Source organism: Hevea brasiliensis, chromosome 9, assembly GCF_030052815.1.
Source record: "Hevea brasiliensis isolate MT/VB/25A 57/8 chromosome 9, ASM3005281v1, whole genome shotgun sequence".
Classification (NCBI taxonomy): Eukaryota; Viridiplantae; Streptophyta; class Magnoliopsida; order Malpighiales; family Euphorbiaceae; genus Hevea; species Hevea brasiliensis.
Window position 1 is genome coordinate 15,550,236 of NC_079501.1, and position 27,394 is coordinate 15,577,629.

Consider the following 27,394-nt stretch of genomic DNA (forward strand, 5'->3'; position numbering starts at 1 on the left):
GAATGTTATTGAGGAGCATTAGTAAATCTAATTAACCATGGTGATGGAGTTTTCTCTTAGCGGACCCACAATAATCGAGAAACTACAAGATTCTGGCCCACCACCACCATTGTGTCTTCTGCCTTATCATCGTATCTTGACTCGAATTGCCACACACAGCAACTAATGATGACACGTAATCGCTTGTATTCGCCCACGTGTAACAAATTACACGTGTCCGCCCACAACACCACCACGCACACAAGCGGTGCATCATCAGCTCGGTGCTCTTATGGGAAACCCCTTTTGCTCGTAGCATTTCTTCTTCTGGAATCACCATATTATTGATACGATTATTGTGATGGGTTTTCTGGATTTCTTCGCTGACCTCTGCGACTGGCCCCAACATGATAGTAAGAAGCTCAAGAAAAGCAAGCAACTTAAGGTCACTAGCTAACCCTATGTGCTTTTATAAGTTTCATTTCCGTTTCTGTTTTGTTTACAAGCGACATGGTACATTAATTAGTGGAGTAATTAGCAGTTAGTTAATTAGTGTTTATTTGGATAATCATTTTTTAATTTTTTTAACCATTCAGTAGAGATTTTATCCCTCGGTAGAGTACTGAATCTGTTTGTTGTTTGAAATTTTAATTTTGCATCTTCTGAGCATATATAACGTCCACATGAAAACAGACGGTGGAAATTAAAGTGAGAATGGACTGTGAAGGATGCGAGAGAAAGGTGAAGAAGGCAGTGGAAGGCATGAAGGGAGTGGCCAAGGTAGAAGTGGAGCCCAAGCAGCACAAGCTTACGGTCACTGGATATGTAGACCCAAACAAGGTCTTGCAACGTGTGAGACATCGGACGGGGAAGAAGGCTGATTTCTGGCCTTACGTACAGTATGATTTAGTGGCCCGTCTGACAAGAAAGCCCCACCTAATTATAATGTATTTGTTACTTGTGGCAGCTCAATTTAGGCCATGTTAAGTTTATATATTTACCTTTTCTTGTTTGGTTAGCATCTGATAAGCTTAATTATGGTTTTAAGGTTACACACAGAGATTGGTGAGTTGACGCATTATAGTTTCTGTATGATAAATTTATACAGTATTAAATAAGTAATATTTATATATTTATATTTTAGATTTATAATAAATATTAAATTCAAATAAAATTTTTTATGATAATAATAATGAAATTCACAAATAAAAAGAGAAGGGGATGGGAGAAGTAGACAATTTGTTAAGTAAATTCATAGTGATTTCATTATTGAGCTGGTAACTTTATGATTAAGTATTTATTTTAGTGCAAATAATACGGGCTTATTTACATTTTTTTTTACTAATATTTTATTTTTTTTATATTGGAATAATGTTAAATTATGAAAGCTTTTCTTTTTTCTTTAAAAAAAATGAAAGCTTTTAATTTTAAGTGTAATTTAATTTTGACAATTGAAAAATCTCATAATATACTTTTATATTTTAATAATTTTTAATTTTAATCATTCATAAATCACTCGAATTAATGTATTTAAATTAACTTTTTTATAATTTAGTTTAGTTACATATAAAAAATATATAATCAATTACAATTTAATTCGATTTAAAAATTATTCTCAAACCGTCCAACCCAAACCGCGTCCACTCTATATTTGATGGTATGCCTTTCTTTTAAAATTTCCAAATATTGAAAAAGAAAATTGAATTCGAAGCCCCGTAAGCGGTTAAAGCGGTGCCGTTTAAATGGAGGTCACACTACATTAAGCTCCTAGAACAGTGCTTCATCAAGATTCAACAGAATGAACGGCATAGATTCGATCAGCGCAATTATCTGTCAACCGACGCCTGAGGAGCGCAGGATCACACCGATCCTATATAGAAGCAGGTGCGCGACAGGCAGTTGAGGTTCGTCGTTGGATGCAAGCAAGTCAAAACGCAACCTCGATAACAATTAAGATCGTGTAAGAGAGAGAGAGAGAGAGAGAGAGAGAATGGTCGCAAATGGAGTGGAAGACGAAGAGAAATGGCTGGCGGCAGCAATTGCCGGACTTCAACAGAACGCCTTCTACATGCATCGCGCTCTGGTAACCCTATTTTCCATTTTAATTGTTTGTTTCTCGAGAAAACCATGGAAGATTCGCTAACATTTCTCTAAAAGAGTGAATTAACTTATCGAAACCTTAATTTTCTTAGGACTCGAACAATCTCAGAGACGCTTTGAAGTATTCAGCACAGATGCTCTCAGAACTGCGGACTTCGAAACTCTCCCCTCACAAGTACTATGAACTCTGTAAGGCCTCGTCTTTTGGGTTCTAATTTCTAGATTTATTTTTTTCTATTTTATTAAATTGCAATTTGATTTCATGGAGGAAATTATAGAAATTTTGGTTTGTGATATGCGCTTTGATCCCGTAGACATGCGAGCATTTGATGAATTGAGGAAGCTGGAGATGTTCTTCAAGGAAGAGACGCGACGTGGGTGCTCGATTATTGATTTGTATGAACTTGTGCAGCATGCTGGTAACATATTGCCAAGATTGTAAGTCCATTGTCATTTTCAAGTTTTCTCTTCATTCTCTCTCTGTCTTTCATGCTTGTATGGCCTGAACTCCTCCATACATGTTAGCAGAAACTATGAAGAGAACACCTAAAGACCTATGCTCACAGAACATCTAAGCAAGCTATTAGTTCTAACGCCTTTGTTATTTTGATTATTGTTATCTAGACTCACCTGCTATGTTAGATCCCCATCATTGGTGGCTCATGATTAGTTGCTCATGCTCTTGCAAACCAAGGGTATTATCTTCTAACATACATCGTCATATGAATTAAAGTTTCTGTTCTATTTTCCCAATGTGCTTTATAATGAGATGCATTGACCTCTCATTGGGCATGAAAATTTTAATGTGGAGGCACCATTGGTATATATTAATTTTGTTACGTATCAAAAGTTAATAATCTTCATAAATTTAGTCATTCCAAGTCAATTCCATGTTAATTCAAATATAGCAGTTACATTAATATCAATAGACAAAGACGATCTAGGTTGTCCTCTACTTTGATTTCGTTTGTTTGGGATGTAGCAATAATATTTTGCTAGTTAGATGGCATTTAATGTTCAATAGAATTAACTATTAAATTGTTTAGTCAAGAATCCACATCTAGATAATATATTTTGTAAAGAATATAAATACATGATGAATGTGTACAATGTATATACATACTTCTTATAAGGAGCGTCTTGGTTGCATATTGGATTTGCTTAGTCAAGAGATTTCAGTAGATTGTCAATATAATAAATGTATATTTGTGCTAAAGTGCTAACACTTTGTATCTTATTCTGGGCTGTTCCATCTTTCAGGTATCTCCTCTGTACTGTAGGGTCTGTATACATAAAATCTAAAGAAGCTCCTGCAAAGGATGTTCTAAAGGATCTTGTGGAAATGTGTCGTGGCATTCAACATCCTGTTCGTGGGCTCTTCTTAAGGAGTTATCTTTCTCAAGTCAGTAGGGATAAATTACCTGACATTGGCTCTGAGTATGAAGGGTAAGGATATTTCAATATTTTATGGTTTTTATTGGTTTCTTTAAATTTTTTGGTAAAAGCATTTATTTCTGTGGTTTTGGGGAGAGAATTTAGAGGTATTGAGACCAGTTAAGTTGAGTGGTTCTAGTAAAGGTAAGGTCGCGTTTGTCAAATCAAGATTTGAATCAAGAATAATAATATTGGCATTGTTTTCGTTCTTTCATTTTGTATTTCTGTGGTGGACTGTGATTGGACCTGACAGGTGTGTTGATTCTTTGAATCCCTTCAGGGATGCTGAAACAGTCATGGATGCTGTGGAGTTTGTACTGCAAAATTTCACTGAGATGAACAAGCTGTGGGTGCGGATGCAACATCAGGTTGGTTGAAATATCTATGACTACCTGCTCTCATGTTTGGCATGCATCTCAATGCTTGCATGTCACAAAGGTAAAATATATCATGGGGGCATGATTTCTGGTCATGCAGGTCTTATACTGCATGTGAATCATTCATACTCTTAGCTGATCCTGAGTTGAGGCTTGCTGTCGGGATTTCTGGTCTGCAGGGACCTGCCCGGGAAAAGGAGAAGCGGGAGAAAGAAAGGAGCGAATTACGTGATCTTGTAATGCCAATAACCTGTATATGGTTAATTTACACAGTCAACTGTGTGGTATATGTGCTGTACTTGTGGGCCGCTAAGTGTTTGATCCCTGATATATAATAGGTTGGGAAGAATTTGCATGTCCTTAGTCAGATAGAAGGTGTTGACCTTGAAATGTACAAGGATACTGTACTTCCCAGAGTCCTTGAACAGGTTTAATCCTTTATTTTTCCATTAATAAGTGTTTCTAAAGTGTTTTTTTTTTTTTTTTTTGCTCCTACATGATGTATACTTGGCATATCCCAGACTAAATTCTTGATCTCAATTATTTTGGCAGGTTGTCAATTGTAAAGATGAACTTGCACAGTTTTATTTGATGGATTGTGTTATTCAAGTCTTTCCAGATGAGTATCACTTGCAAACTCTTGAAGTCTTGTTGGGTGCTTGCCCTCAGCTTCAGGTATGAATTTGGTGCTTGTTAGTTATGTTTGTGATGCATCTGTTGGCATGGCCCTATATTGGCTTATAAACGATATTCTGTTCTGTGCTATGATGCACACCTTCAGCTACCGAGTCTGCTCCTAATTATGTATTTATGTTTCACAGCCATCTGTTGACGTCAAGACAGTGCTCTCTAGGTTGATGGAGAGGCTCTCAAATTATGCAGCTTCAAGTGCAGAAGTTTTACCTGAGTTCTTGCAAGTTGAAGCTTTTTCAAAATTGAACAATGCCATAGGGACGGTAAGATTAAATAAATAATGATAAATATTGAAATTCTTGCATTATTTAGGACCTATGTTTGTTTTCAATTTTTGTGGTAAAGGGCATTATACCATATCATTAATAATGCTTTTTTATTATTAAATTATGTGTATTTATTCAAACCTGCAAATATAATACACATTAATGCAGGTCATAGAAGCACAGGTTGATATGCCTATTTTTGGAGCTGTGACTTTATATTCATCTCTCCTTACATTTACTCTCCATGTTCACCCTGATCGGCTGGATTATGCAGATCAAGTGTTGGTATGTGACTCACTAAACTACTATTGCTTGTGCAGTTCACTTTTAGGTTTATCTTGGAAAGTTTCAAATTTCAATCACAACCAAGTTTAGGATGTGACAAGTTAGTTGTCCCCTATGTTTTTCTTGCTCCTTAGGGAATAGTTAAACAAATGCAGTGTTGTAACCTTGACATTAATTCGAAAGGGGATTTTTTTTTTTTTTTTTTTTTTTTGAAGCGAAAACTATTGCAAGCATTGTGAAGAGCCATAATTTATGAAACAAGCTTGAGATAAGATTGTTAAGTAATTGCTGTACTTTTCCAAACATTTTATGGATGAAGGCAGTTGCAACATTTTTTTTTGAAATGTCAATATGGCTCAGATTCAGAAAAATAGTTTAAGAACTAAATTTTGTCTAAGAAATTAGGAATCTGCATCACATAGATTGACTATGATTTAGATTTTGAGTAAATTTAAACTGTTTGATTCTTTTAAAGAATGTATTCAAAAGAGAAAAATTAGTTTTCCATTACTTTGTTACCGCTATTGCCTGTGGGGTTGATAATCTAAATTTTCCTGACTGTTTTCTCCTTGAATGACCTGTTTAAATGGTTATTACTTAAAAATTTTAAGTTCGAAGTGACTGGAAGCATGCCTAGTGTTGGACGTTGTGGTTGGGATTGGAATTGGATCTAAGTGGCAAAATGTTTGAAATAACAAATATGTTCTGTAATATGTCATAGCAAATATGTGTAACCTATATCCTCTAATGAAAATGTGTGACTAGTTAACCTTAGTTTTGTCAAGATACTTGTAACTGTTATTGTGCACTAGCTTGCATAATGATATCATGGAAACCAACTTATGGTTGCATCAATCTGAGTGCATATTTTAAATGTTTTTATGGATTAAAGTGATTCCTTGTCTCTGTTGATCAGGGAGCATGCTTTAAGAAATTATCAAGCAAAGGAAAGCTTGACGACAGCAGAGCCACAAAACAAATTGTAGCGCTCCTAAGTGCTCCATTAGAGAAATATAATGATGTTGTCACTGCTTTGAAGCTTTCAAACTATCCCAAAGTCATGGAATACCTTGACAGTGAGACGAATAAAGTTATGGCAACTGTCATAATTCAAAGTATTATGAAAAACAAAACAAACATTTCTACGGCTGGGAAGGTATGCTTCTCTCCCTTTCTTTTCCTTGTCTTTAAAATTAGCTTTTCATAATCAGACTTTTTTCTTGTTATTTTTTTATTATGTAGGTTGAGGCATTATTTGAATTAATCACTGGGCTTATCAAGGATTTGGATGGAGCCCATGAAGAGGTTATTTGAACTTTACTTGACTTTTGCTGTTACATAATATCTTGCATAATCATGAAAAAATAAAGCTTTAAAATGCTTTTTAAATTGCGGTTTGTTTGTATTGGTGACATGCAAACACTAGTTTTGTTCTTTCTTCTGGAATGGGTATTGAAATTCAGCCATCTCGTGCAGTAGTGTCTCTCAATGTAAATTACTTATTTTTCTCCACTTTTAGGTTGATGAAGATGATTTCAATGAGGAGCAGAATTCTGTTGCACGTCTTATTCAGATGCTGCATAATGATGATCCAGAGGAAATGTATAAGGTATTGGATATGTTGCAGTATGTGCTTCAGTTATTTGTTAAATTGGTATCTTCAACATTTCTTTTGTCTGTCTTTTTTTTTTATAATTAATTTTTATTCTCTAAATTTTTTATTTTGTTATTATTGATTTATCACTTCAGATAATTCATCTAATTGGATTGAACTGTTGCGTACTTTATTTCAGTTTTAAAGCTTGATTGACTTCTGCTTAATATTGCAGATCATATGTACAGTAAGGAAGTGGATCATGACTGGAGGACCAAGGCGTTTACCCTTCACTGTTCCTCCTCTTGTCTTTTCTTCTCTTAAGGTTTGCTTCTGCGTAATACCATTGTGTTGAAATCATAAAATTGCAATTGCAAGACCTAAAATAGGAATAACTTATCTTTTATTTGCATAATAGCCAGTTATTTGTTGTGAATCGTGTTGTATTTCATGATAACATAACTGAAAAAATTTTCTACAGCCATCTGCCAATGAAGGTTATCTCCAATCCCCTCCCAAAGGAAAAAAAAGTTCCTCAATCTTTTCATTCTTTATTAGTGATGATCCAAAGAAAAGAAAGTTTAAAGCTGTATTGACTGAAGAAGGGGCATTTTTTAATCTTTGGGGAAGCAATTCCTGCTTTACAACCTATTATTGTTATGTTTCTGTGAACAGTTGGTTAGGACACTGCAAGGCCAAGATCAAGGCCAAGATGAAAATCCTTTTGGAGATGAATCATCAACTACACCAAAGAAAATTTTTCAGCTTTTGAATCAGGTGCATTTTATTTTACGTTGTCTGCCTGTCTTGCATATAGGCATGGTAATAGTCCTTACTTGGTATATTTGGTGATTCAAAACTTTCTGTTTCAGACGATTGAGGTACTGTCAACTGTTCCAGCACCTGAATTAGCACTGCAGCTGTACTTACAGTGTGCGGAGGTATAAACTGAGCATATCAATACTTGAGGGTCCATTTGGCAATCCTTCTTCTCGTATCTTTATTTATTATTATTATTTTTGGGTTGCTTATTGATCAGGCTGCTAATGACTCTGATTTAGAACCTGTTGCATATGAATTTTTCACCCAAGCATATATTCTGTATGAAGAAGAAGTCTCAGTAAGTTGATACTCAACTGTAAATAATCAACCTTAATAGAGTGCAACTCAAGTAAATTCATCTCTACTTGTTTATTTAACTAATTAATGCACCCTTACTGTAACAGGATTCCAAAGCACAGGTGACTGCACTACATTTAATGATAGGGACTCTACAGAGGATGGTTGTCTTTGGTGTTGAGAATAGAGATACGTTGACACACAAAGCCACAGGGGTAATCATAACAGTGTTTAGTAATTTTAATTTAATTGTTAACCTACTATATTTAGGATTGTTTGTACTGATATGAGACCTTTGATTGGAGCAGTATTCTGCTAAGCTTTTAAAGAAGCCTGATCAATGCAGAGCTGTTTATGGGTGTGCACATCTCTTTTGGGTTGATGATCAAGATAACATGAAAGATGGAGAGAGGTGGGTACCAAGCATTTAGCATTTGTAAAGGCCAAAAATGATCTGCATGGTCGGATGTTTGCAACTTGACATTGATAGCAACATCTAATCAACCAGTGCCTTAATGTCATTTCCTTCTATCACAGTGAAATTTTACTGCATAAAAGAGGGTAATGAGACCCATTATTGTGGGTTTCTCTTTGTCCTCTTTTATTTGTTTATTTTTTTTTTCTAGTGGTGGGATTGGAGCTGTGAGACTAGAATTCTGTTTCCTGGTGTATTATTATTAATTTGCTATATATTATTTATTTGTGCCAGGGTTCTAATTTGCCTAAAGCGTGCTCTAAGAATTGCCAATGCTGCTCAACAAATGTCCAATGCGGCACGAGGTAGCACTGGATCGGCCATGCTCTTTGTTGAGATTCTGAACAAGTAATTGTTCCATATCTGATTCTACTGGGTTGTTATCATTATCTCCATTTATTTATTTCTGTTTCGAGTTTGAAGATGGAAACTAACCTTATGTTATTTTTTAAGGTATCTTTATTTCTTTGAGAAGGAAAACCCGCAGATAACTGCTGCTGTAATCCAGAGCCTGATTGAATTGATTAAGACTGAGATGCAAAGTGAATCTGTTACACCAGACCCTGGTGCTGATGCTTTCTTTGCCAGCACACTGCGGTACATTCAGTTCCAGAAACAGAAAGGTGGAGCAATTGGTGAAAGGTATGAGCCCATCAAGGCATGATGGCGTGGTTGGATGAGAAATGCCTTTCTTCTTATTGATTCATATATGATTGCTGTCATTGACTAGTCCTGTTGAGCGGGGTTTATGTGCTTGTGTTCTTGGATAAGTAGCTTTGTTCATCCAAGTCAAAGCAATGTTGAAACACTGTCTGCTTGTTGGATTAGCACTGAATCATTCGCCACATATTACAGATGATTTAGGGATTTAATTCTGAGTACAAAGTTAGAACGATGTCTATTTTGTTGTGGTTTTGATAAAATGATACCGTGTTTAGCTATATTTACACTTACATGAAACTGTTTATTACATAAACTTTTATAAATGTGTTTGTGTTGAGTTTTCTTCCGTGTCTAGTCTGTCCGATATGTTTAACTCTATGATGTGCCTTGCCCAAACAGAAGATGTGATTGATGGCTTACTTGGTGATGGAATATCATGCTCACACAATATATGTTTGAATTTTAATTTGTGTTGGCGATGGAATATCATATGCTCCACATGAAAATTCTTGATCATATTGAATAATTAAATAGTGCAAAAAAATAACTATAGTTTGCTTCATCATGAAAAGAAAGTCGTTAATTTTATGGTTTAAATTTCAATTTAATTTCAGCATCCTCTTTTATATCTTTAATTTGATAAATTTATAAAATCCTTTTGTCCATATTTCATTGAGCGCTTCTGCCACATGCTAACTTCGTGCGTCCAAGTTGGCAATTTTATGATAAAAATTTCTCCTTTTCAAGTCGTGTTGACACTCTTTTCTTTTTCTCTCACTCTTTTGTTCGATTTCTCTCTCCTCATACGTGTTCTGGTATCTCTCTCTCACATCTTCCATAAAAGTTATTTCCTCCTTAAGGTGAGCTTCAATTCCTAAATTTTGAAATCATTCTCTACTCGAAGGAAAGAACAAACTCTAAAATTTTGAAAGGGTGAAAAAGGATGTCAAAAACCACTAAAAGAATAGATGGATAAAGATGCATTTGTAACATTCAGGCTGAATTGTGCACTTTTTGGATCGGCGGTAATCTTGAGGGGTATTGTAACGATTACATTCCTTTAATTTATATTGTAAAAAATTTATAACTTTATCTATAGTTAGATTTTATTTATTGTCCCTCTACTTAAATGGGTCTATATATTAGACGTATCTCAATTTTAATTTATATAAAAAAAAATCTTTAATATATAAATAATTTTTAATATAAAATATATTAAATAATAATTTAAAATTAGATATATTACATCATTAAAGTAAAAAAGGATGACAAATTATATATAATATCAATCCATATAAAAAAATTCATAATTAATTAGAGTTGAATATCATCATAAAAAAATAAAATATTGTATATATTAGATGGGGATTTTCAGTAATTAACCTAAAGTCAAATTAAAAAATAATACAAGTAAAAAATACAATTTTTTTTTAAAAAATAATGATAGTTACATAATTTTATTGAAAATTAATTAATTAATTATAACTATTTATAAAAATATTAAATTATTTATAATTTAACATTTTTTTTTAAAATTTAAACGAACAATAAATATAAATTCAAAATTTAATATTTTTATGATATTTTGATTGTATAATTTACTGTTAAATAAATGAAAATAATAAGAGTCACAAAAATGAAATTCCATTAAATCTGAAAATATAATATTACCATTTCAATAATGATAACAATTGTTTGAATTACAGAATAATATACTTCAAACCTTAAACATATTTATCCAATATTTCATTGTTCAAGCACAAAACCCCCAACATATACCCGTGTCTACATTCCTAACAATTCCTATTTTTTCAAAAATTGGATGAGAATTATGGGATACGCACCATGTTCACGTTCTGTTCAAACAATAAAATCCATTGAAAAGTGACCAACCTTGTGAAATTGCAATATAATCAGAACCATCACAAAGTTTAAAATTTGAAGAAATAATTAAAATTCCAAGCAAAGACTCGTGTTGATAAACCCCAGCAGAGAGTCTTCAACTATTTATTTGACGAGCAAAAATAGAATAATGACAAAAATAAATGATACTGATTGAAGGAACCTACAATTTTTATCAGAAACTAGAAAGCTGCTAAAAACTGAGCATGAAATTGAGAGCACAACACAGCCAAGCCCTTCAAATGAAACGAATAGATAGAATCCATGTGAGGCAAGGTTGTTTTCCTAACTGGGATATTCCAGTCTATTAATACATAAAACATATCAAAACCGGGACGTAAGAGAAGGAGGTGGGCAATTACATAACCAAATTCAACAATTAGACATCCACAATAATCCAAGAAAGCAATACCAAACCACCTGATGCTTCACAGAGATCCTAATTACTCTGTTGGGAGAATAATTGAGCTTCTTTAAGAGCAATGAGAACAGAAAAAGGGGAATATGTTAGCAAAGAGGCCATTAACTTCCTCATTTCAATCACAATATGGAACACCCCTTTTGTCCTTTATTCTTCTTTTTCTTCTGCTTAGGTGGCTGAAGGACAACTCTGATTGCTGCATCGAAAACTCCCTTCACATTCTACAGGAAGAAGATAACAAATTCTATATAATTGAAAAGACCAACATCAATCAAAAGACAATAAAATGTCTGCTGGAAAATTTATATACCTGCTGTGTTTTCGAACTGCATTCAATATAAGCAGGTGCACCAATCAGCTTCCTCAGTTCCTCCCCCTTTTAAGTAAAACGTAATGATAATAATGGTTATGAAATGGGAAACGAATACTTCAGGATAATGCTCAATTGATATACAAATACGATGTCAGAACATGAGGCATAAAACTTTACCTGAGCTGCAGTAATGGGTACAGCACCAGGGTGGTCTATGAAAAACTGCTTATCATCCCGAAGATCTGGCTCATTGGAAAAACACAAAAAATTAGGACCCGCTCAAAGATACCAAGTAACTGGGTATTCTGGATAGAATGTTCCGTGACTAAACAAAAACAGCAAATAAAAATGAAAATAGCAAATTACATATTATGGGGTAAAACGTTTATGAAGACATACATATATGTAAGAACATGATGATAGAGAATTTTACAGAAATTAATTTCTGTGACATATCTGTCAACAAGGCCCCTAGAGCATACAAAGGCACCATAATTATGGTGATCAAGCCTTGTTTACAAAAAGAAACAAGCCGAAATTAAGCTTAAAAAATATCAAAATTTTTAAGGCAGTCATCAAAGTGGACTTGAAAAATTTCAGGGTTAAGCAATCACATATACTGTCATCCTCAATTTATCTATTAATGATAGTCCCCAATGTTTCTATCATCATACCTAAAAATAAGGTTCTCTCTACAAGCCAGTAATCATTCTCTGTCAAAAATTGTTTTTTTCCATGATCTCAGCATCCAAAAATAAAAGACAACAGGTTAAAATCCCTAACATCCACCAACTAATTAAAATCCCTAACATCCACCAACTAATCAGCTATTAAAACCTTTGTTTGTTATTTTATACCAAGCACCCTTTTCTCTTGTCATCAATCACAAAATGAAAATTGTGTTATAATATGCTAAACTATGACAACTCAGTTTGATTAGCAACTTATTGACTTGCAACCATAAATTAGAAAATTGATTACTAACAAGAAGTCTGTGCATATCAGTCCTCAAAATATTGATCAATCAGCAAAAACATGTATGACATGCATTGCTAATCCTGTCTGCATCATCAGATATGGAATAGTGAACTACCTGAACAGCACATAAGGACAATAATTATAAGCAAATTATGCATTGGCAGATTATTGGACCTTCTGATGATCATGCAAAAGCCAATTAAACTTGAAGAGAAGTAGGAATTATGAACAAAAGTAGTTGACAATACCAAATCATCATAGATAGTATATTAAAAAAAAAAACAATAAGTATATACAAAGATAAAAAAATGACAACTAAGCATATGATATATTGTTCTGCAACTCCGTGAACAGATCACCAAAGCTAATGCAATAGCATTTTTGTATTTGGATACACCAATACAGTGAAAATTTTACCAAGCTTTGTTCCAACGAGAACAATTGGGACCCCTGGTGCATAATGTTTCAACTCCGGAATCCACTGGAAATGAAGCCAAATAAGGAATTTTATCAGTGTGTTATAATTATCTTCATCTACAAATAGTGTGGGCCCAAAAAGAAAAATGATTGGACTTTGTGTTATAATATGAACCTTCTTAGAAACATTTTCATAACTGGCCTTGCTAATGAGAGAAAATGCCAGTATGAAGACATCAGCTCCACGGTAACTTAGAGGTCTTAATCTATTGTAATCCTCTTGGCCTGTTCAAGTAGTAACAACATCAGACCCAAAATGAAGCAGAAGCTATAACAAAGTACCTAGGGGGTAAAAGAGAATTGAAGGAAAAGCCACGAATGTTACCAGCAGTATCCCACAAACCCAGGTTAACAGTGCTCCCATTGACGACCACATTTGCGCTGAAATTGTCAAAAACAGTTGGCACATAATCCTGTTTAACACAGAATGCAAATAGAATTATGCCAATGGCATTATATTTCAAAAATATTCACTTCAAAAGCTCTGTAGAAACAAGAAGATTGTATAATGCTTTTGCATTAATTACCCAAATCAGACAGCATAAATGCCATGTTCTCAATCACACCCCCAAAATGAGGAAACAAAAAAGAATCTTAAGCCGTGGAAAACAAAGAAAGGGTGGAGAGTGGTGGGCGGGAATGCAAAAGACATTACATGTTCAAAAATCGAAATTTAATATATATATATATATATATATATATATATATATATATATATATATATATATATATATATAATCTGAAGACAGATCAGCATAACCCAACTGACATTTATGAACTAACCTTTTCAATTTAAGAGAAAAAAAGCATAAAATTCCCATATTCTTTAAACAAATATATCAAACATTTCCAAATCAAGCAACCCACTTTAAAAATCAAACTGGATAATGAAATTAACCAAATTGCACAATCAACCACAAATGCCACGTTCTCCAATAAGAACCGAGAGAGAGAGAGAGAGAGAGAGAGAGAGAGTTACCGTCGGGAATGTGTTGCTGGTGTAAGAAATCAAGAGGCAAGTTTTACCAACAGCACCATCACCGACCGTCACGCACTTGATAAACCTCGAAGCGCTCATTTCTTTTTAATTTTGTTTATTTATTGATTGCTGATTTTTTCAAAAACAATAAATAAAGGGAAAAAAAACCTCAGATCTTTCACCTGAGGACCGACCTCCCAATCAAAACACAACCCCTCCGCCAATGCCAAGAACACTTCTTCTTCTTCTTGTGATTCCTCTTTCTTTTTTCTTCTTCTTCAATACGCCATCTGTTCATCGAAGAACCGAAAAAAAAAAACAGAAAATGAAAAAAAAAATTAGAAGGAAACCCTAAACGAGAGAAAATGGAGAAAACTGAGGGAAAAAAGAGAGAGGATCGTAACTGAAAATGGAGAAAATTGAGGTAATTGAGAAAGAAAGATCAGATCTCAGAGAAGGAAAAGAGAAAGAAGCATTGTGGTGATTTTGTTTTCCGGCAAATTATGCCGTTGAATCGTTCGTTGAGCGAAACCAATCTTCGCCAACGAACCCTCCGAATCTTTTGATTTCTTTTTCTCTCCCCTTAATTTTTTTTTTAATTTACGAACTTCTTTTTTTTTTTTCGCTTTTCCTTTTCCTTTTACGCTTTAATCGGATCGTGGGTCACGGACTGGACTGCGACTGTCCACTCTTGGGTTTCCGACCCTAATTTTAGTGGACCCCTAATTATAAAATATATAATTAATTAATTATCATTTTTAATTTTTCATCACTAATAATATTTTTTTAAGTTTACACTTTTACTTTACATATCATTAAAGCAAATTTTTTAAAATAAAATATATATAACCTTTCTACCATACATTTTTTATATTTGATTATAATTAATATATAATTAAAAAAATAAATGATCAATTATAAGTATAAAATTGAATAAATTATTTTTTATTAACTTTATAAATTATTTTTTATTAAATTTTCCTTTTATAAATCCAATTTAGATATTGAAATAAATATGCTCAGGGAGTGTGGCCTTTTTTTTTTTGGTCTGACCAGGGATTGTGGACTTATTAGGCTCAGCCCATGGCCCAGGGCATTGTGTAATGGAGGAAGTGGAACAGAGGTGAAATTATTGATGTAATAGATAGATGTCTTATTATTGTTTCCTACCTTGCCAATTAGAGAAATATTATTGGATAAATTAGTGAAATTCTATGAAATTCAACATAAAATATAACTTTGCCATATTTTTTTAATTCCTAAAGTTTGTTAACGGCTCAGTAAAACTAACGAAATATCATTACATTTTAATTTTTAGTTTGAAATTTGATCAAACATTTTAATATTTGAAGCTTTAAAACTTAATTACATCGTGGCATTTAAAATGTTTTATATTACAACAGGAAGTCTAAAAAAAAATTTTACCCTTTTCATCTATAGAAGTGTGAAAAATAAAATTGCTAATTTTTTAAACAGTAGATATCAGAATACCTATTATGTCATTTTCTATCCAACCTTAAATTAACTAGTTCAAAAATAGTATTTAGAATTATTATTTTATTGTGTTCGATAATATCTTTGCAGCAAACGGTCTACTCGGATATGACAGGATTGCAAGCTTAGTGCGACATGATAAGGTTCACTTTGGGATTTTCCTTTTAGCCAAAGGTTTTAAGCTAGAGCAAATACTAACAGTTGATCCTATGTGCAGAACATATTCGCATCTTATAATCAACAACTGCAAAATTGCTAGAAGAGAAAAAACAGGAACAATTTCAAGATACAAATTCATGTCTTTTAAAATTAATACAGATCCAGTGACTCCAGCACTCTGCGAGCTTGGATGTGTAGGGCAGTCAGCCTCTGCTCTGGGTCAAGGGTTGAGCCAAATTGACTAGCTGCCCATATCAAGGAAGCCGATTTCTCACCAAGTAGTCGCCTTACGTCTTCTTGTATGGTAACCATCGGAGGCGTTTCCCTCCCATTAACATGGCCGATAAGTAGCAGCAAGAACTCCCCGCATTTTAACCTAACGAGAGAAAATCATGCTACCTTAGCAGTAAACTAGGAATTGCAAGACAGCTTAACTTTAGAAAATAGAAGACAAGAAAAATGAGCCAAGTTTTTACATAATTACTGAAATCTCAAGGACTTCCACTCATTGGCTGCAGCACAGCCTAATTGATAGCCACACCTCACCTTTTTTTTTTTTTTTACCTGAGAAGAAGCTTACAATAGGCAATTTATTTGTGGGTGGGGCTCCACAGATTTCACCTACTAGGGAATTTATATAGAACACAAGCCCCTCCCTTTTACATTGCCACATCTTTGGTCATAGCCTACTAATAAATTTAAGTACATGTCGACTAGGCTGCTACTTCACTAGTTCACTTCTCCTCACTAGACCCGACCAAGTCTCCAAGAGTTTTTCCACTCTTACAACAACAAACAACCACCCCACAACGCATGTATTTAGAGATAAGCATCCCTCTATTGGTCGAAGCTTGAATTTAGAGATAAGCATGTTGCTTACGATGCAAAAATTGAGTGGAGAAACATCAATTTTTATGAATGTGGAGAAATATAATTTGAATTATTTTTTTTAAAATGGCTTTCATTAAGGATATCTTTTAGATTGATTCAATTAGGTCATAGAGAAAGATAGGGTCATGGTCACATATTTTCAAACAAACAATGAAAGAGAGAGATAGCAAAGAAAGAGGCAAAAAAGGCAGTTAGTCAAGTAAGAGCACAGGCCTTTGAAAAGTTATATGAGAAACTTGAAACTAAAGAAGGGCAGAAAGATATTTATAGATTAGCAAGGAGGAGAGAAAGGAAATGTCAAGATCTGAATCAAGTTAGGTGCATTAAGGATAAAGAAGGAAAAGTGTTGGTGAAAGATGAGAACATTAAAGAAAGATGGAGAAATTATTTTAATGATCTCTTTAATAATAGTCAAAATGGTAATAGCGTGAATATAGACTACAGAATAATAGAAAATAATGTGAATTATACTAGAAGGATTAGATCTTTAGAAGTAAAAGAAGCACTTAAGAGAATGAAAGTGGGTAAGCCTGTGGACCTGATGAAATACCAATTGAAGTGTAGAAGTGTTTGGGAAATATGGGAGTGGCATGGTTAACTAAATTATTTAATAAGATTCTAAACTCAAAGAAAATGCCTGATGAATGGAGGAGGAGTATTTTAGTACTTATTTTTGAAAATAAGGGAGACATGCAGAGTTGCTCAAACTATAGGGGAATTAAACTCATGAGTCATACTATGAAATTGTGGGAGAGAGTTGTGGAGCATCGACTACGTCATGATACTTCTATCTCTCTCAATCAATTTGGTTTCATGCCCGGTCGTTCAACTATGGAAGCGATCTTTCTTATTAGAAGCTTGATGGAGAAATATAGAGATGTGAAGAAAGATCTACACATGGTTTTTATTGATTTAGAGAAGGCTTATGATAATGTTCCAAGAGATGTCTTATGGAATATGTTAGAACAAAATAGGGTATCTATTAGGTACATACAAGTATTGAAAGATATGCATGAAGGAGCAATTACTATTGTACGCACAGTGGGAGGGGACACAAGAGATTTTCCGATCTCAATTGGATTACACTAAGGATTAGCCATAAGCCCTTACCTTTTTACATTAGTTTTAGATAAATTAACGAAACACATACAAGAGAGTATTCCTTGGTGCATGTTGTTTGCGGATGATATTGTTCTGATAGATGAGACACGAAAAGGAGTCAATAGAAAGCTAGAGCTTTGGAAAAGTACTCTAGAGTCAAAGGGTTTTAAGTTAAGTAGAACGAAGACAGAATACATGCATTGCAAGTTCAGTGAAAGCCAAACTGGTGATAGGGAAGGAGTTAGTTTGAATGGAGTGGTACTATCACAAAGTAATCACTTTAAATATCTAGGCTCAGTCCTTCAAGTAGATAGGGGATGTGAGAAGGATGTTAGTCATAGGATTAAAGCCGGATGGTTGAAGTGGAGACGTGCCACGGAAGTTTTATGTGATCGTAAAATTCCCAATAAGTTGAAAGGAAAATTTTACCGTACAGCCATACAACCGGCTATGTTATATGGTGGTGAGTGTTGGGCACTGAAAGAGTCGTATGCGTCTAAGATAAGAGTTGCAGAGATGAGAATGTTAAGGTGGATGAGTGGCTATACTAGACTAGATAAAGTCCGTAATGAGAGTATTAGAGAAAAGGTAGGAGTGGTGTCAATTGAAGATAAGTTGAGAGAAGGGAGATTGAGATAGTTTGGTCATGTGAAGCGTAGATATACGGAGGCTCCAGTTAAACAAGTAGAACACATTAGGTTAGAAGATAGAAAGAAAAAAAGGGGTAGACCTAAATTGACTTGGAGGAGAGTAGTACAACATGACCTAGAAGCATTACACATTTCTGAGGATTGAACCCAAAATCGTTTAGAGTGGAGAAAGCGAATCCATATAGCCGACCCCTAATCTTTGGGATAAAGGCTTAGTTGAGTTGAGTTGAGTTTAATAAAAGAGAGAGACATGATCCCATACATTGATAAAAACAACAGTTTGCTGAGGGGAAGTAAAGTGTTTTAACAGCATAATTAACCAAGGGTAATTTAGTTAACATATCTTTAAATTTATTATAAAGCTGTCATAATAGGAGTGCCCTTGTTAATAGTGCCATTTGATAAACATTTGGCAGTCTCCTTTATGTTTTAACATTCGATAAACATTTTTAATGGAATTTAATAATGATGCAAGACTTGGGGTTGCAGGTAAACCCCCATAATCTGATGATGACAAGATAAAAAGAATAAATGGGGAGAAAAATCAACTGATGGCTGTATTTGTTTTGAAAAGATAGTTTTAAATAGAGCACTTGGGGGTCTTTGGGTATCAATATTGTGTTTAATGGTTCTAACAACTAAGAAAATTTATTGGGTATATGCAAGGTTTCCCTTTTTCCTCATTGGTATTCTTGATATTACAAATAATAAATGCATTATGTCAAAATTACAAAATATAAAGGAAAGGAGCGTTGAGATGAAGAACAATGATGAATACCTGAGATTTTCATCCACTTGCTTGTCCCTAATGAGCACTGTCACTTCCTCAATACCATTACAAACCTCAAAATCCTGGGTACACATTAACAGAGTAATCAGAGATGTTATTTAGATAAAACAATTTTTTTAATCAATTAAAGATCATCATTCACTTTTGCTGCAAAAATTGTATTATCACTAGGGTGCTTAAGTTTCCAAGGTCATGATATCAGCCTTAAATCTCCTTTAAAGCTTCGGCGCAGGTTTATGCTGAACTGAAGTATACCAAAGCAAAGTTTAATTGTGCATTACTTAAGAGGGGCTACAACTGGACCATAAGCAGCACAAGGAAAACCAAGCTCAAAGATAAAGCATGTCCAGGATTTCATTTAAGTTGACATTGGCAGTACTTGAATCCTTTGTGTAGGACAGGTTAGAATTTGTGTTCTAGCCTATGACATAGATCCAGGTTCAGCTCTGACTGGGTCAATATTATTTTGGATAAGCAACTTCTATAACTAGAACCAAAATTAAGTTTCATACTTTTGTATTTTTTGGCATTGAAGTTGCAAAGAAACCTATCTCATAATAGTTTTTTGAAAGTAGTTTCTCTGGATCAAGGTAAGTGACAGAAGCCTAGAATTACTACCAATACAATCTGAAAAGCAAAGAAGATGAATAGCCTCAAAACAACCTTACGATGCACAACTGCTGTACACAGCAGTAGCATAACCCTTCTGCTTCAAGAGCATTGGATCCTGGCCTTCATTTAATTTGTTTTAGTTGCCCGTTTAAACATTAATTTTGATTGAAAATTTTCCAGCAACTATTTCTCTGATTCTAGGCCCAAAATTTGGAATATTTCCATCCTAAAGAAAATAGAAACATTAAATTCCTTTCTAAAATAGAAAAAAAGCTATAAAATTTCAAGTTCCCTGATATGTGGTTATCTATTGAAAATGATGGGAGAACTCGCAGTCAACTAACTACCAAATTTGTAAGCTGAATCACATTTTTATTCTACACAAAAAAGTAATATGATCAGAAATCCTCAAGTAAGCTAACTTGGATTGGCTATAAGAATTCCTTCATTCTGTTCATACTCCATAAAATACTTAAAAACCAAATTCGTATTTCTGACATCAACTGTTACAAGAATTTGTTTTCATGAGATTACAAGAAATCCATTGCAAATGTAAAAGTAATAATTCTAGCCAACAAGTAAACAATACATGAGATTTAGATTGAATTTAGGGCTAAAAATGGACATTTAATTGCAGGACATGAAAGCAAAAGAAGCTCCTTCTAAACAATTTTCACAAAGTATGAATGTGAACAAGCCTATAAACTTAAACCATTATAGAGCCAAGATTTTTCTTAATATTTTGCAGCAAAATATAGGAAAAAGCAGAAACTGATTGGCCATTAAATTGAAATATATCTATAGAGAGAATTACTTGATTAAGAATAACCTTCACATAGAAAAAGTAAAATACCATTTGATTGGATGATGAATCCAGCATTATTGAGATTAGAGCATCCAAACAGGCACCTTGCTCCGATGCACCTCTAGTTGATAATATATGCAACAAAACCTGCAACTCACAGATTTCCAGCCAAAGTGATTGAATTTTGCATGAGTAATTCTAAGAAAATACAACAGAGATAAACAGAACTAAAATTTGATATTATTAAACACCAAAGAAACTATGAGAAAAGTAAGGATGATAAGAAGATTCCTATAATACGAACATCGCGAGCAGTAATTTCCTTAAAAGCATTGATCTTTATGGAATTGATAGGTAGAAGAGCATTGTTCATCAGCAGCAGTTTTGATTAATGATAACCTAGCTACCAACTGGTAGTCTGTTAGCAACCTAAACTGCTAAACAAGGTGGCCAGGTGGGTCCTAAACCCATGATTCAAATATACCAGACGAATTGTTTGCATTGTCTATCACTAATTGATAACTTCACTGGAAGAATGAATATAGACTACAAGGACTTAACAGCCGCATTAAACCAATTCAGTTCCTAATTTTTGATATGCACGATCAAGAATCCCACACAACTAAAGGTTCCTAAAGCAACAAAACAAGGCAAATAACCATGAAACAAAATTTCCATCTATGCATAGGAAGTAGCACCTCAACAGCCTTGTGTTGATGAGCCAACTTCGTGCTCTCACTGTGGAGAAGACAGCAACCTTCCAGAACTCTAAGTGCAAGCGCAACCTCTGCACCTGTTGAAGGACCAGTAATGTTCATAGGCTCTACCCCGAATATATGATTCAAACTTTCCACCTTCTCATCCTCTGAATCCTTGAGAGAATGTCGAAACAGAACTGGAACCACTGATCATAGCCATTCAAAAATTCCCAATCATAATAGAAATTTCCTTTTTCTCTCAATTGAGTTAGTGAAATTGAATTGAATTTGCAGAAAACAAACCTTGAAGTTCAGGTATAGATTGGGTTTGGCAGAAGAGGTTAATGGCGGAGTCGGACTGTGCCACGGATCGGAGGAAGTTAAGGAGGGAGCGGAGGCCGCGGAGGCGGAGGAAGGAGAATTCGGCGCTAGCGTCTCTGAGGCTAGTTCGAAGGGCGAGAGTGACCTCTTTGTACAAGCGCTGCTTGTTCAAAGAGTTAACTAACTCCTCCACCGCGGTGGCCGATGCTTGCGCCTGAGGATCAGCTTCCCTTGAGCTATCCTTCAATCCGGAGCTCCATAACGGCTTTTTCAGATGCATCGCTGTCTCTTCACTCGTTTGTAACCATTGGCATTTCCCTGTATAGGTTTAATTGGTTTTCGCCAGTTATTTTCGTTCTCTTTCTGTCGTCAGATCAAAGGGTAATCTTGAGATAGAGCCAAACCCAAAGAATCTGTGCTATGGCGTTTTTTTCAGCCTTTTTCCTTTAATTTTCTCCCCCTAATGCATATTTGGCCGAATCGAATTTTATATTTTTCTTCTCTATAAAGCCGATCTAAAATAAAGTTGCACTTCATCTCAAGATTACCCTTTAATCCAACGGCGCTTAACTCTTTTTTATTTTTTTTTTAGAAATTATTGTATCAATCCACCACGCGGATTTATGAACGGAAAATTACCTCTATCGTCTTTCGACGCTCAATTAATAAAAAATTATTAATATATATTTGTAAATAAATTTTATTATAATTTTAATGAATATAATATTTATAAATTAAATTAATATATATATATATGAAGAAAAAAAGAAAAAATTACTTTTTTTGAGAATTTTAATTATTTATATAATATTTTAAATAATTTTTTTTTATAAATATGACATAATATAAATTATTAATTCATATATCATAAATTTTGTTCATATAAATATTTCTTTTTTTGCTACAATTTTTTTTTATTTCTTTTTTAGGGGAATTAAACCACAACTTATCAGGGCATTTTTCTTTTCGATTATTTTTTTAGTGTTTTAATTCTTTTAAAATAATTTATTAAAGATTGTTTATAAAGTTGTTCTCTTTCACTTCTCTTTTCACTAGTACTATGTTTGAGAGGAGATAATCTAAACAATAGGTTATTAAGGTCAGATTTTTTTATATAATTTTAAAATTTTGTAACTTTTTATTATTTGAGAAAAAATAAATATTTTAAAATTATTTAAAATTTTTAGCTATTCAGTCTTTTTTTTTTTTTTAAGTTCACCATCATTTAACAAGAAAATTATAAAAAAACAGAAACCAACAAAACAACTTCCCACCCCCACCATAAAAAAAAAGTCTCAATATACATATATTATATATATTGCTCTACCAATCAAATCTAAATGATTTTTTTACTCATTCACCATCGTTCAATAAATGTTACTCTTTCACGTACCACAGAGCATCCAATATAAAGGCAATGATGTCTCCACTGGGCAAAAGCCAATGCAATGGACAAAAATATGTAATCAAATGAAGAAAATATGTCGAACATTACATAAAGAAGAAAATAGATAACTTTATTCACCAATGCATAATTACCAAATTACAACTCAGTAACCATCTTTGCTAGCTTAAATGACCAAACTTAAAAATACTGGTAAGACCTTCAAAACATATCAGACACAACAATTGAATGCAGGTGTAGCTAGGAACAAAAATATCCAGAACAGCAATCATGACTTGCAAAATGCATGAAGCGTATCATCTAGGGCATTTCCATCATAATCACCACTGAATACACAATTACCAAGAGGGCCTTTCAGCAGGATAAGCCTTAGCAGCCCATCAGCTACCTTCTTATCTACCTGCCACAAGAGATGAATTCAAACGCCTTAAATGATGCTAGAAAACAAATTGAGCTTTAAATAGCAGCAGCATTTCTCTCTCTTACCGCCATGACAGACTTGAACATTTCCAAAGTCATGGTTTCTGGTGGGGTGGTCGGTAACTTGGCCTGTTGTAGAATGTTGTGGATTCGTTTCACAATAGAATCATCAATCCAACCAAGGCGATATGACATGTCAACAGCCATGACCTTAACATCATCACAAAAACAAGATCAACACGTGGAGAATGGTATACAGTAAAAGAGTGACAAAAAGATACTTGTAGCAAATGTTCTACCGTGCCAGCTGCAACAGCTTCACCATGAAGCCACTGCCCATATCCAAAACCAGTTTCTATCGCCTGTAAACACATGCCACACAAGAAAAAAAAAATCATGGAGTCATTTGGAGATTATGAATGAATTGCTTAGGTAACACAAGATTCCCATGCAACGGCAAGCTTACAAACAAAATTTAAAGCTCAAGTAAAAGGAGGCAAATAAAAAAGAGAAGTAGGATAAGAGTAAAGAAAGAAGCTCAAGCACTTATGAGCTCATAAGAAAGTGAGTGAATGAGTGAGAGAGAGACAAGACAGAGGTAGAGAGTGATTCAATTTATTAGCCAGGTTTGAGTCCTAGCATTGGCTGCAAAATTTCACATATGTGATTTGTAGGTCATTGTCAAGAGCATGTTTGGTTGATGACTAAGTAATAGTTGTGCATCAAGGGGGGAAATAAAAATGCTAAACATGAGCGTACATTTCTTATGTCGATCAAAGCAAGTATCTATCCACTTGTGCTAAACGGCCATTAAACATTGACAAACTACCGTGTAATGCTGTACTCTCTATATTCCTTACTGTTCAGATAATAGCAAAGAAGCATAAAATCTAAGCCATTTGATACATCACTATAATATGCAATATTATCCAGGAAAATGGTTCTTCACCCTTCTACCTCTCTCCCTCTCCACAGACATGCAATGCACACACACACATGACAAAATCAACTCCAAAAGTACACAACTTACATGGCCAAATGTGTGACCTAAGTTCAATGTTGCCCTCAATCCACCTTCCTTTTCATCCAATGATACAACTTCAGCCTTATTTTCACATGAACGCTTTATGGCATATGCCATTGCACTTGGATCCCTGCAATGCACCAAAAACAAAAGTATGGGGAAAAAAAGCAACATTCATAAGTCCAGTCACATTAAAACAAGATTTTTAGTTTCATTTTTCTAAGACAGAAACAAAATTTATTAAGAGGAAATCATTAGATTAGAAAGGGCCCATATATATTCCTTAAGGCAGAAATAAGAATCAACAATATGAATTCCATTTCAAGTTGTTCCCTTAGCTTCACATCGAACGAGATTGTCTGATTGTATGTAAGTGTTGAATTAGAAGCACAATTTACCAATTTGCTTGGTACGATAAAAATTAATGAAATTTCTTTTGATGAATATCTAATACCTTGCCATTAATTTTGGCATATTCTTTTCCTGCCACTCAAAAAATTTGGCATCTCTTATAAGACCATACTTTATGACCTCTGCAAGGCCTGATGCCAATTCCCTATCCGGCAGAGTGTTTAGCGTGTCTGTGTCTATGAGTACACACTGAGGTTGATAAAATGCTCCAATCAGGTTCTTCCCAAGTGTGTGATTTATCCCAGTTTTTCCTCCAACGGAAGAGTCCACCTGGATTGAGAACAATTTGCAAGAAGAAAGAACTTGAGAGACATTTATCAAAACAGAAAGAAACAAAAAGGCTCAAAACAACAAAATTTAAAACAATGGATTTTGAGTAGCAAAATGACCTGTGCCATAACAGTTGTAGGAATCTGAATGAAATTAACACCTCGAAGAAAAGCAGCAGCTGCGAATCCACACATGTCACCAATAACACCTCCTCCAAGTGCAACAAATGTACACCGTCTATCCAATCTTAATTCAATGGCCTTGTCAAAGACTTTCATAAGAGTTTCCTATCACCATGAGCAATACAGTATCAATTCTACACTTTCTGCACAGGAAAAGAGTTGGAATTGAATTTTATAGGACCTACCATATTCTTGTACTTCTCACCATCAGGCAATATGACACTCTCCACGGAAACGTTTGGATTCCCTCTTGTTAATGCATCAACCACTTTATCCAAGTATAATAGTCCTATTGTGTTGTTAGTCACCACAAGCACTCTCTTCCCATGGACATGCCTATCAAATAGAAATAAACAAAAAATTAAAAAAAAAAATAAAGGAAGGAAAACCACAACAGCCTCACAATCAATACCTTTGGAGCAGTTCAGGTTGATCAAGAAGTCCAGATCCAATGTAGATCGGGTAGCTCCGGTTGCCCAAATCGACTTCAACAATAGTAGGGGCTTTAGAACTTGCTTCACCAACAGATTGATGCATAACCTGAGCAGAACTGGCAGATACCCTCGGCGACGTAATTCCGCTCAAACTCAGCACCGGAAGACCCACCCGTTTGTAGCGCAAAGATATGGCGTTAGGGTTTTTGAAGCGTAGATAGAAATCGTGCAAAGCTTTAGGCTTGGATATGGAAGAATTGGCAGCGGAGAGAGAAGGCGATAGTGCGTTTGCGGTGGAAGCCATGAGGCTGGCTTCCGATTGCAACAGGGGTTTTGTGGTGATAAAGGAAAAGAGGTTTTTGAAAATTGTGGTGTATGTATTCTGTAACCAGTGGTCTGGCAAGCATTTTGAGATTGAGACTGCTTTTTGCTGGAGAAGCAAGAAAGACAGGAGAGGGAGTTGTGGGGGTAGGTGAAGCTAAGGCTGTTGGTGATGGAATTTTGCTTGACCCGACCAGCAAGTCCGGTTCAATAAAATTATAAAGTATGGGTAGTCCGGTTCAACGAAATTATGATTTTTAATTTTCATCGAAGAGAATAGATTTTCATCCATTGCTTAAAAAAATCATTTATTTTATCAAAAATAATTTATATATAAAAAAAAATAATAGAAATATTTTTTTTTTAAAAAATATTTTATAAAAATATTTTTAATTATTTAATTATAATATTAAATTAATAATATTTATTTATTTTATATATATATTTTTTCATATTTAATAAGATTTTTAAAATTTTAAAAATAATATCTTTTAAAAAATAAAAGTTATTTTTCAAAAAAATAACTTAATTTTTATTTTATCGAAACATTAATTAATTTTTTTGAATGCCACATAAATTAAAAAATATAAAAAAAAAATTTTTAAATTATTTTTCATAAAATAAATAGAGTCTAAATAAATAAATTTTCATTCGAAATTATAGTCTTATTTTGAAAAATCATATTAAGTTAATAAAAAAAAATTTTTTAACAATTAAAGTGTGTTAAAGTGGGATCATTCATAAATCAAGTGAAGTAAAACTGTTAATTTTATAACTACAAAAATCAAGGGATATGTGTATACGAATAAAGAGGGATTTTGGTAGACTTTCCTCGGGTTGAAAGAGGCATCACGGTGATGTCTAGAGAATGGGTTTGAAAGTTTGATACTAACCGAATCTTTTTGCAGATCCATCATCCATATTAATAAAACCTGTAGTTACCAATAATTCAACTGGCAGAGAAGTTCTGGCTGCTAAGTAAGCCTCTGGACGATTAGTTCAACTTCAGATTCAAATATTTGTTTAATCTAATGTCCTTTATCAAATATCTCTTGTATTTATAGTACTGTCAAATAATATCCAAATACAAATTATACATCAAAGTAAGTTACAAAGTAATTTCCTTTTAATTCAACCGAAAAAAAAATCTCATTTTCACGTCCCTGAAACGTAAACATGTTAAACCCTGTGAGATTCTCATTGTTGGAGATGTTAAAATCCATTCCTGGCCCTGGTGATTACTTTTAGGTTCAGCAGCTCTTTGGCAATTTTACTACCCAGAATTCAGACTAAAGACTGACAATGATATAATCTTTGTTATGGACTTCTCAATTTATGCCTGCTTAATAAT

The 27,394-nt window shown here is 34.0% G+C and overlaps 5 protein-coding genes across 5 annotated transcripts; 2 read left to right on the plus strand and 3 right to left on the minus strand.

Moving 5' to 3' along the window:
- The first annotated feature begins 265 nt into the window (after positions 1 to 265).
- On the plus strand, positions 266 to 1,067 carry LOC110635055 (heavy metal-associated isoprenylated plant protein 26-like). The gene is made up of 2 exons (XM_058153138.1): positions 266 to 424; positions 673 to 1,067. Exons 1-2 carry the CDS (start codon positions 341 to 343, stop codon positions 964 to 966), a joined length of 378 nt encoding a protein of 125 aa, XP_058009121.1. The 5' UTR covers positions 266 to 340; the 3' UTR covers positions 967 to 1,067.
- A 666-nt stretch (positions 1,068 to 1,733) lies between these two features.
- Positions 1,734 to 9,327, plus strand: LOC110631989 (vacuolar protein sorting-associated protein 35A). Its single transcript, XM_021780059.2, has 21 exons — positions 1,734 to 2,062; positions 2,172 to 2,268; positions 2,394 to 2,517; positions 3,340 to 3,525; positions 3,794 to 3,881; positions 4,070 to 4,126; positions 4,229 to 4,318; positions 4,443 to 4,565; positions 4,712 to 4,846; positions 5,018 to 5,134; positions 6,051 to 6,290; positions 6,377 to 6,439; positions 6,654 to 6,743; positions 6,964 to 7,053; positions 7,404 to 7,505; positions 7,601 to 7,669; positions 7,768 to 7,848; positions 7,955 to 8,062; positions 8,156 to 8,259; positions 8,557 to 8,670; positions 8,776 to 9,327. Exons 1-21 carry the CDS (start codon positions 1,970 to 1,972, stop codon positions 8,984 to 8,986), a joined length of 2,382 nt encoding a protein of 793 aa, XP_021635751.2. The 5' UTR covers positions 1,734 to 1,969; the 3' UTR covers positions 8,987 to 9,327.
- A 1,797-nt stretch (positions 9,328 to 11,124) lies between these two features.
- On the minus strand, positions 11,125 to 14,689 carry LOC110631977 (rac-like GTP-binding protein ARAC1). The gene is made up of 8 exons (XM_021780034.2): positions 14,460 to 14,689; positions 14,056 to 14,345; positions 13,402 to 13,489; positions 13,192 to 13,301; positions 13,017 to 13,080; positions 11,799 to 11,863; positions 11,619 to 11,684; positions 11,125 to 11,529 (listed from the first exon to the last, which is right to left on the minus strand). Exons 2-8 carry the CDS (start codon positions 14,152 to 14,154, stop codon positions 11,428 to 11,430), a joined length of 594 nt encoding a protein of 197 aa, XP_021635726.1. The 5' UTR covers positions 14,155 to 14,345; positions 14,460 to 14,689; the 3' UTR covers positions 11,125 to 11,427.
- A 989-nt stretch (positions 14,690 to 15,678) lies between these two features.
- LOC110631976 (uncharacterized) lies at positions 15,679 to 22,057 on the minus strand. The gene is made up of 5 exons (XM_021780033.2): positions 21,559 to 22,057; positions 21,256 to 21,461; positions 20,606 to 20,704; positions 19,129 to 19,202; positions 15,679 to 16,084 (listed from the first exon to the last, which is right to left on the minus strand). Exons 1-5 carry the CDS (start codon positions 21,854 to 21,856, stop codon positions 15,859 to 15,861), a joined length of 903 nt encoding a protein of 300 aa, XP_021635725.1. The 5' UTR covers positions 21,857 to 22,057; the 3' UTR covers positions 15,679 to 15,858.
- A 1,015-nt stretch (positions 22,058 to 23,072) lies between these two features.
- On the minus strand, positions 23,073 to 26,199 carry LOC110631974 (3-dehydroquinate synthase, chloroplastic). The gene is made up of 8 exons (XM_021780032.2): positions 25,701 to 26,199; positions 25,474 to 25,624; positions 25,226 to 25,393; positions 24,880 to 25,106; positions 24,432 to 24,555; positions 23,701 to 23,763; positions 23,468 to 23,611; positions 23,073 to 23,381 (listed from the first exon to the last, which is right to left on the minus strand). The coding sequence occupies exons 1-8, from the start codon at positions 26,024 to 26,026 to the stop codon at positions 23,250 to 23,252; spliced, it is 1,335 nt and encodes a 444-aa protein (XP_021635724.2). The 5' UTR covers positions 26,027 to 26,199; the 3' UTR covers positions 23,073 to 23,249.
- Between the last annotated feature and the right edge of the window lie 1,195 nt (positions 26,200 to 27,394).